Below are 9,821 nucleotides of genomic sequence, written 5' to 3'. Positions count from 1 at the left end.
ACCAGACAACAGGGAAGTCAACAACAGCTGTCATAGTGTCTCTCACTCTCTTCAAAATAGCTGCCCATACCTTCATGAATGTTGAAATTAAACAAAACAAAACAGGCTAAAATCACTGTGAACAAATAATAATAGTATTGCTGGATTCCACATCATGACACTACAGAATCAGCACTGGGTACCTTACTGAGTCTTTCTTCAAAGTAGCTGTTCATTCCATCGTGCGTTATATAATTGATTCTCATAAGCTGTTTAGAAGTTCTACGCATGCATGAGTCTCTACATGTATACCTGTCCTTTCTGTATTAGAGGGAAAAACAAAACAAAACAAAAGAGAACACAACAAATTCCTAGAAAAACTTGAAACAAAAAAGACATATAGGGGCTGGGGGTTTAGCTCAGCAGCATAAGCACCTGCCTTGAAAGCAGGCAGTCGTGAGTTCAATCCCCGGTACCAGTAAAAAGGAAAAAGACAAAAAAAAAAAAAAAAAAAAAAAAAAAAAGACATATAAACAATAGCAAAGAGCCCAGAACATTGGCAAGACCATTTATTTTGTATTCTCTGCTGTGCCTAAAATAATTTCTAGTTCCTAGATTTTGATGAATGAGTGAATGACAAACGGGGTTTCACTACATAGTTAAAGCTGGGCTTGAACTCACTTTGCAGCCCACCCCTCAAACTCAGACTGATCCTCCTGCCTCTGCCTCCTGAGTGCTGTGATTACAGGCATGTACCACCACGCCTGGCGACTGAATATTGTTAACAACAGTTTAAGCGTACACATAAGGGTGCGTGTTCTAGGAGTTTTCGGAAAGACATTGAGAGGTTCTTGGGGAGCAAAGGCTTACTCTTCACTGTACACATTGTTTGGTTAATACACATTCATCCTGAACAGGTTATTCCTGGATCTTCTGTGGTCTATAGTGTTGTGTTCTTGAGCTCAATGGAAAGGGGCAAAGGCGGAGGGGGAGGCGTTTAAAATCACCATTCCTGCCCCTCCCATCGCCTCTCAGAAATATTTCCAGCCGCTGTAAGTGCTATGGTAGCACGCGACCAAGACCAGCAGTCTAGGTTCTCACGAGCCACTCCACAGAACCCAGAGCGAGCACAGGGTGACGGCGTAGAGCCCCAGTACGAGAAGGTAGCTTCGGAAGAGCAGCTGGTCGAAGCGGTACAGAAGAGCCAGCCATTGCACGCCCTGCTGCTCCACCTGGTCCTGAGTCTGCAGGTGGGTGTTGATGGATCGAAGCTGGAACCAGACTTCTTTTAGGGTCTCTGGCTGGGCCTGGTGCTCTTGATAGACTGAGGACTCTGCGTGATAGAGCAAAACAATGGAACAGAACATGAGGTGAGGCAGAGGCTAACAAAGCCAGCCGAGCTTTCCCCTGAAGCTGATGGCCTCATCCTTCAAGGGAGGCTGTGGGCAGCACTGGGCAGCGGGTTGGGGTTAGCGTCAGTGACTTTTGCCCTCTTTGCTCAGAGTAGGCATGGCCGTGCTGAAGGCAGGTCTGGAGCATGTGGTAGAGCTGTGTTGTCTGAGCAGAGCATGAACAAGTGAGATTCACCTAGGAGATTTTCTGAGCTCGGACCAGCCCCAATTGACTCAGTTGGAGTGTTCGAGGCTGGGGGATAATTCATATGCTTTTTCAGGTTAGGCAACTGGGACTCCAATATATACAACCCTCTCCTTTTGTATGTGTGTCTGTGTATGAGAGAGAGAGAAAGAGAGAGAGAGAGAGAGAGAGAGAGAGAGAGAGAGAGAGAGAATGACCTCCTGCAGGAGGTGATCCTCAGTCCCTGGAAAGGTTCTATACAATGCAGTGCAGGGACTCCACACAATCCAGCACTCGGTGCTTTGCTAGTGGGCACTGGTGCCCAGGGTGATGAAGCAAGGCAGGATAGGGGGGCTCAAGGCTTCCCACAAACCTGTTATCCCAGCACACCAGGTCCCGGGGTCCACTCCAGGTCCATCAGCATCAGAATCCTTTTGAAGGCATAAGAGGGGCTGTTCCCACCCACTGCACTGTTCGTTGTGGAGAAATCTGATCAAGAGGATTGATTTGGATAAGCTGAGTACCAAGAAGGCCATGCAGACGGTGAAGAAGACACCTAAGGGCAGGGAAGACACCAGAGTGGGGAAGATGGAGTCAGCCAGGGACTCCACGGCCTCTCCCTGGTCTCACCTGAAAGGTCTCTCTTGGACAGGTGTCAATGGCCTTGGGCCGCTTACCGATCAGAGAGGTGCTCCCTGTGCTCCTTGGCACCTCGTTAGCCATGTTGACCCTGAAGACCGTGTAGCCCACCAGCACGCTGGTCTTGAATACAATCCTTGCCCGGCAGTTGGCGGGCAGGTAGAAGCTCCCCAGGTCAATGAGCATTAGGAAGATGCTGGGTATCAGCAGACTCACCACATAGGCCAGGGGGCGCCTGCGAATCACCATCTGGCCAGAGAAAAGATCTCTGCTCAATCCACAATGAGGGACTAGCATTTGGCCAAACCGTAGCCAGGAACACACTCTTAATCTAAGAAATATGTTGGAGGTTACTTTGTGATTTAGAAAAAAAGGAAAAATGTCCTCTTACCTTTCACACTGAGCTATGTTAATGTTATTGACAGTTATAATAAGAAGCAGTTATTTATCATTTATGTACAGTTATTAGACCAAGTATTTCACATGTTTATTTTATTTGGTCCTGAATTTAAGGGCTGAATTTTGTTGTGGTCCCCATTTTACAAACAAGGAAAGAGAAATTTAGCGAGGTTGAGTTACTTGTTCGAATTCACACAGTTGGTGCGAATTTTTTTAAAACCAAAACCTGGCCATGCATGATTTCACACACCTGTAATCTTAGCACTTGGGAGGCTGAGGCAAGAGGAACACTGCAAATTTGAAGACAGCCTGGGATACAAAATGAGTTCAAGGCCAGCCTAAACTGTGTAGTGAAACCCTGTTTCAAAAAGAAAAAAAGAAAAAAAAAAAGCCTTCTTCTCTTAAACCACTTATTATGCAAAATTAGTGTGTATTATTTTCTGGTTAGTTTTCTCGTAAATTTCAGATGGGCTCACTAAGGAGACTCTTTGCAAGATGTGATCATGGTATAAAGAAACCACAATAGCAGCAGGATCGGACTTTGAGACTCATGCTTGTAAGCCCCACACTCTGGGAGACTGAGGCAGGAAGATCGCAAATTTGAGCCCTGCGTAGGCAATTTAGTAAGACCCTGTCCCAAAACAAACAAGCAAATGAACAAACAAACATACAAATAGCATTGGGATGTAAGTCAGTGAGACGAAGGTCCTGGGTTCGATCCCCAGTCCCTCCATCCCCAGAAAGAACAGTACTCTGGGACTTTTGGGGGACTGAGTGAGCAGATGCCACCCTTAGGCCTGAAGGGATCAGGGCTGAGGAGAGGCCAGACCTGAGGAGAGAGAAGGCGGTGGCTTTCTCCTGGGAACCCAGCCAGCTTGGCCGGGACCACTTGTTGTCTCCTTCCCGTTTCCGGTCATCACTCCTGTACCTTTCTTCCCTGACCAAGCATCCTACCTCTGCAGGACCCAGCTCAGCCTCAAGGAGCACAGCAGAGGGAGCAGAAGGGGGACACGGGTTCTCCCGAGTAGGGAAAACTAAAACTATCCCACTTAGTGTGTACTAGAGGTCCATACAGAGCTCTGCGCAGCTTTTGTAACTTGGAATGTGAGTCTCATAAAACCACTGTCATCGCCGTGTTTTGTAGCTAGGTTCTCTGGGATAGTAATAGGAAAATGTCTTTAAGAAACACCTACTCTTCTCAGCCTTGCTAAAAAGAAACCAGGGAATGCATAGCTGAGCTGCTTCCCCCACCAGACTGCGTGTCTCGCTGCATCCCATCTCTAAGGTAATAATAATCCTCCACGGGGCAAAACCAAAACTTTTCCCATAGTAGATATTCAACAAATGTTTAACAAGTAAGTGAGCATCCTAGGCCCTTTGCTACTGAATTTAGACAAATAATGCTTAGAATCTCTTGGATTTAATAAACAATGGAATGCTTTCTATCCGTCAGATAAGTGCAGAGTACATTTACTCAAACGATGTGATTTATATAATCCTCACTGCCAAGTTGTTGCAAGTAATATCCTCCACTTTACAGCTTTTCAAAAATACAGCTCTGCTCCCTGAAGTAAGATGAGACAGCGGCCGAGCCGGGTGGGCTCCGCACTCTGATTCCTCCTGCTCCTGTCCACACCGCACATTTGACCGGATCTCAGAGTTCTCTCTCATTTCCATCTCCTACTCCAGAAGCCAAGACAGAGCAGACATGCAGAGCCCAGAAATGGGCAGAGGATGACAGGGGAACAGCGTGGCCAGGGTGTCCAGACACCAGCTTGCTGATCAGAGAGAGGCCTCCCCAGCCACCATGTCCAGGAGCCCGTCCCAACTCGGTGGCGCTTGGCAGGCCAGAGCTAGTTGGTGGGTTGTAGTCTGGCTGTTGTCTTTCCTATCATGCATGACTGATGACAAACAGCTACACCAAAGCAATACTCACTTTTGCAGTAATTCAGTTAAAACACATTTCAAGAAAAACGATAACAAAATTAATTGTCATCAGCCTGCAGCTCTCTGGCTCTTGTCACCATGTGTGACCGAGATGGCCATGGGTAGTACAGGCGGGAAAAAGTGGCCAACTCTGGGAGTCCATTGCAAACCAGCCCGGCCAGCCTAGCCTGGCCTCATGGGCCGGGCAGCGACCAGGTCTCCTGTTTCTAAAGTGTAGAAATGGAAATTTCCTCCTTGGCAGAGATTGCATGAAGGGCAAGAAAATTCTAATAACGTCATCATAAGGCAAAGTGCAACCAGGCATGTTGGTTTGGTCAAAATGTTAAGATTTTAGACTTAAAATCAAGCGAGGAAAGTTCTGTAGTACCTCGAAGTGGTCCTGCGTGAGGTGACCTCTCTGTGCCTTGACTCCTACTCTTTCCTTTTCTGTTTGTTTTTGTTTTTAAGACAGTGTCTCAGTATGCAGCCAAAACCAGGCTGGAACTCAAGTGACCCTCCTGCCTCAGCCTCCCAAGCACTGAGATAACAGGTGTGCACCATCCCTTCTGGCTCTGCTTTTCTTAAAGTAGTTTGTTTTTGCCTTGCCAAAATCTTGTGTATGACTGAGATCTGCTGTGCACTTTAAAGCTCCTGTATAAACAGCACAAGTGAAGACGGTTGCCCTCTACTCAGAGGCAGACAGTGAATGTAAATCTAAGCCGAAACCAGCTGGCTTCAAGGGTGTGAGACCTGTGCAGGCCCACGTGGTCCTGACCTTGGACTGGCCCTGCGCTTGGCTTAATGCTTTCCTGGTGTTATTTAGAAACTTTTAATAATTTTTGAACAAGAGGCTTCACATTTTGATTTTGCAGTGAGACCTACAAGTTATGTTAGATTCTGCGGGCAACGATGGTTCCCTGGATGTCAACAGCAGCTGAACGCTGGAGAGGAAAATCGTAAGTACAAACGTGGATGGTTCACTTCTGCTGTGACGTGAAATGAAGAATTTTCCAGCTGGTTTTGGAGGCTGAGGTAGGAGGATTACAGTGGGTTCTAGCCCAGCCTGGGCTCCATAGTGAGACCCTATCTCAAACAACAGAACAGAACAGATCAGAACAGAACTACACAGCACAGCACAGCACAGCACAGCACAGCACATCACAGAACTCCTGTTTCTGGATTACAAAACTGTAAACCCCTCTAGAACTACCTCATTCATTCTCCTCTTACCTTTAGGATAAGGTATGTTCACATTCCTAAAATAGATCAAATAGTCCCTACTGGTTTGATTTTCTTCCAGAACAAGGGACCCACCTTTTTCTTTAGGTTGATTTACAGGCAATGCTCCCTTCAGGTTAATTTTCTCCATAAGCCGAGTGTAGCCTTAAAAAACTAATTTTATCATATAGTTTTCAGAAACTTTTTCTTCATGACATCACTTGATCTTGAGCGTCCTTTACCCTTTTCTATGCTGTTAACAGCATAGAAAGCATAAACAGCATAAACAAGGTGTTGGGAACCATCCTAAATACTAGAATTAAATTACCAATGGGACAGGCTTTTGTCCTGAACTCTGTCTTACAGGTTCATGAACCCAACTCTGGAGGCTGGATGTTTCATAAGTCTGACTGGAGAGGAATTTTGCCCCAGAATGTATACGTGGTTTGTAAGACTTAGGTGATGAGACTTGGGACGCTCAATATTGATATTTGGGTGATTATTTTGGATTTAGAGTCGGTATTAGAATAGGCTAAGACTTCTAAGAATGCCAAGCTGGATGAATGTGTTTTGCACATGAGACAGATGTGAATTTTGAGGGCCACAGCATGGTAGGTCGGCTGTAGTAAATAGTGTCCTCAAGATTTCATGTCAGTCCTGGAACCTCAGAACATGATCTTATCGGGAAATGGGATAAATGAAAACATAATTAGTTAAGATGAAGTCATCCTAGGGGAGGTGGGGCCCTTGATCCAGTAGACTTATGTCCTTAGACACTCAGAACACACTGTGAATGTGGCAGCAGATGGAGCGATGGGTCTGCAAGCCAAGGAATGCCCAGATGATTGGGCTTCTTGAGTCCAGCTTTCCAGTATCCAGAATGACCAGAGAGCACATTTCCACTGTATTAAGCCACAGTTGGGTACTTTGTTACAGTAGCCTGGTGAAACTATTAATGATGGTTTTCCCTGTAACACACGGCATGTGGCTGCCAATAAAATGGACTGGAATGAGCTGCATTGTGTGTCATCATGAGGTAGGATTAGGCACGTGGATTTTGGAGCCAGATTCCCTGGGTTCAAGTCCTGGTTTTACTGGTCCACCAGTCAGCCTGTAACCTAACTTCTCGGCACCTCAATCCATTCACTTGTAAAACATCCAGATCCATTGAGAACCTAGCTCATGGGTGTAAACGTCTACAGACTCTTAGATTGCTGCCTAGCGTAAAGTGTTCTGACTGCAGTTGTTGTTACTGTGTCTCCCTGGGCAGATTTTGGGGTCCGTGATAGATATCAGGAGCCACTTTTATTCATCTTGGTGTGTTAAGTGTTTACCATGGGAATTGGTACACAAAAAGATGCTCGTTGAATTGCATTACAGTCTATGAATCATGCTGCCTTTGGTACCAGAAGAATGGCAGTGTAGAGTCCCCCATAGGGGGCTCTCCTGTTGCGGACTGGTCTTTCTGAAGACTACCTCTCATAAATCACGACAGAAGCCATGACCCTTGCTTTGGCTAGGAAGAGCTATCGCCAGCTCAGTGAGACACTGATCTTTGTGAAACCACCCCTACCCACAGCACATCATTTCTAATGGACTAAAGGAGCTGGTGCCTTTAAATTCCACAGAAAGGAAGAAAAAGCACTTTAGTTTCAGTCCGTGTTCTCCATTAGACACCCTTCAGGTGTTAGCAATATTATGCCACAATTTCATTATCCATTAAAGCCAGGTAATAATAAGTACACAAAGGTATTTGGAGCCTATTGATGTTAATGAAAGAGATCAATCTAATTCAGAATGTGTGTGTGGAGAGCTCCTTGGAGATGGAATAGGCCCCAAGGTTAGCCCATAATTGCCTCCTTGATGGAAGACCCCACCAGTACTCAATTTTGCATGACCGTCTTTATGACTTAGTCGGAATTTTGACGCCCAGGCTCACGCTTCACACAGAAGCCCACTTCCCTCCTCTCCCAAGCCCCTCCCAACATTCCCAGTTCAGAAGAAGGGGGAACTTACTGCCATTTAAATAAGATCTTTGCACTGAGGGGAGAGTTGCTTGGTCCATGACTGTCTAATGGTTTGGCTGGATTAGCAGAAACTCTACGATTCATGCTTTGGGTGAGAGACCTGGGAAGGATTCCTAAAGCCCTAATCTATGCCTGTCTGTCTGTCTATCTCTCTCTGTCTCTTCTGTTGCTGCCCAGAAGCATCTTCTATCAAATTTATCAATTGCATTCAGTAGATATCTCAACAAAATAAAATATAGAAAAGAACCTTATAATGGAAAAAAAAGAGAGGAAGGGAAGCTCTTTTCCCTGTATCTCGGAGTGCTGTGTGGTACCCCACTTCCTGCCTAAATGAACACTTTAACACGAGGTATCTGTGGTTGGCCTGGCTTAGTTCCCATAGTTGTCCACTCTTTTCCATCCAAGAGAAGTTTCTAAATTTTATCCCTGCCGCTTCCCACTTCTACTCTCACTTAAAAAAGTCACTGCCATACAGATCAAATCCTCACCCTGCTGTTTCTGGGAACCGGTACCTTCAATAACGTATTGAAAGAAACCTGCCCTCCTATGGCTGCTGGATCAGGCCCTGGCTGCACATGGACATCCTTGTGGGGAGAAGGGTCTCGCTCTGGGCACCCCTGTGGAATGCAGCCCGACTCCAAAGCATCCGTGGTGCCCTTTGATAAACAGTACGTGTCCCAGAGCCAGCAGCTATGATTGCACATTAGCTAGGACTAACAGGGCACCCACAGTGTTTGATTTAGTACAAACAGCAGCAGTGTACACAGGCCTAAGACAATAATGTATTTGCACGGGACTGTCATCTCCTCTGCCTGCTCCACCTGTCCCCAGCCTCTTGCTGGGTAGCCTGGACTGGGACCCAGTGGGTGGTTAGTTTAGGAAAGAGATGGCCCTTTGCTGTCAGGATCCTGGCAGGCCCGGTGTTGGCACAGACATGGGCTCTGGGCTTCACATCACTGGCCAAGGCTTGTTGAAAGACCCCAGGAAGTCTTGGATGCTAAATTCATAGTTGGCTCTGTGCTACTGAGCAAGAACACTGAGCCCAGGCAGGGTGCACTTGGAGGCTGAGAAGTTGAGACAGATAGAGGATTGTAATAGTAACAAAATCCAGCTTGAGTCTTTACAGCTTGGCAAGCATGAGGTCGTGAGTTTGATTCCCCAGAACCAAAGAAAAAGTCTCCAAAGCGGCAGGATCACTCCTGAGTCTAATGTGATTTGTGCCTTTACGTGGGATCCTTTCACTACTCTGTTCTGGAGGACTAGACTGGAGTAGAAAGCAGCCCTGATAGTAATACCAGGGCAAAGGCCCGCAGGGGAGGTCGCCAAGCGCAAGGAACCGAATGGGTGCCTCCCTGCAAACCCTGACAAGGGAAGGAGCAGGACAGAGAAGGGAGCTCGGAGCTGGAGCGTGGATCCTCCATCTGGAGAAGACTCCCCTCCGTGAGGCACTTTTTTCAGCTATGCTAATCATTTTCCAAGTGGAGGGACTACAAAGAAAACTTTAGGTGCTGTTGAGAAGAAAAATTAACATTTAAGGCAAAGGGTGACTCGAAACTACAAAGGGCAGCTGCTACGTGGAGAGCGCGGGAGTGCGTGCGCGCATGCGCAGAGACGCACAGGCGTGCGCTGCTGGCTGCCTTTCTCTCTCTCTCGCCTCTGTCTGCCTCCTCCGTGCAGTGTAGGTAATGGTCTGTGCAGCCTTCTCAGTGGTGCTTGGTAGGTGACTATATCCCACCTTGCACGTGCTACTCCCTCACATTTCCCTTTAATGCGCTCCATTATTCGGGCTGCATTAATAATGTTTGCAGGCTGTTGTCTTTAAAATTAATGAGGTGTTTACTCGTAGCCGAGAAACTCATTGAAATTTTTTTCTAAAGCTTGTTTTCCCCCACCTTTCTTTCTTTTACTTAAAAAGTGGACAAGATGGCCGCAGCACAAATTTTGCTAAAGAGGAAGCAGAATTCTACACAAGAAACCCAAACCCCAGCCCACTCCCAGGAAGGTGAGAGTTGCAACTAGCTGCTAGGCAGCGGGATGCAATAGTCAGGCTCAAGCTCC

At 46.6% G+C, this 9,821-nt stretch overlaps 1 protein-coding gene across 1 annotated transcript in view; it reads right to left on the bottom strand.

Annotated features, from left to right (window-relative positions):
* Nucleotides 1–535: 535 nt before the first annotated feature.
* The window catches only part of Htr3b (5-hydroxytryptamine receptor 3B), a 38,336-nt gene continuing 29,050 nt past the window's right edge, over nt 536–9,821 (bottom strand). The window contains exons 7-9 of the mRNA XM_003472681.2: nt 2,232–2,442; nt 1,928–2,110; nt 536–1,312 (exon numbers count right to left, since the gene is read on the bottom strand). Of these exons, the coding sequence (XP_003472729.1) occupies nt 1,077–1,312; nt 1,928–2,110; nt 2,232–2,442 (630 nt within the window). The 3' untranslated portion in view covers nt 536–1,076. The remainder of the gene's footprint in view (nt 1,313–1,927; nt 2,111–2,231; nt 2,443–9,821) is intronic.

The sequence above is a fragment of the Cavia porcellus genome, unplaced genomic scaffold (assembly GCF_034190915.1).
Source record: "Cavia porcellus strain 051 isolate PalLab524CR breed Dunkin Hartley unplaced genomic scaffold, mCavPor4.1 scaffold_9, whole genome shotgun sequence".
Classification (NCBI taxonomy): Eukaryota; Metazoa; Chordata; class Mammalia; order Rodentia; family Caviidae; genus Cavia; species Cavia porcellus.
This window is presented reverse-complemented; position numbering and strand designations above follow the sequence as displayed.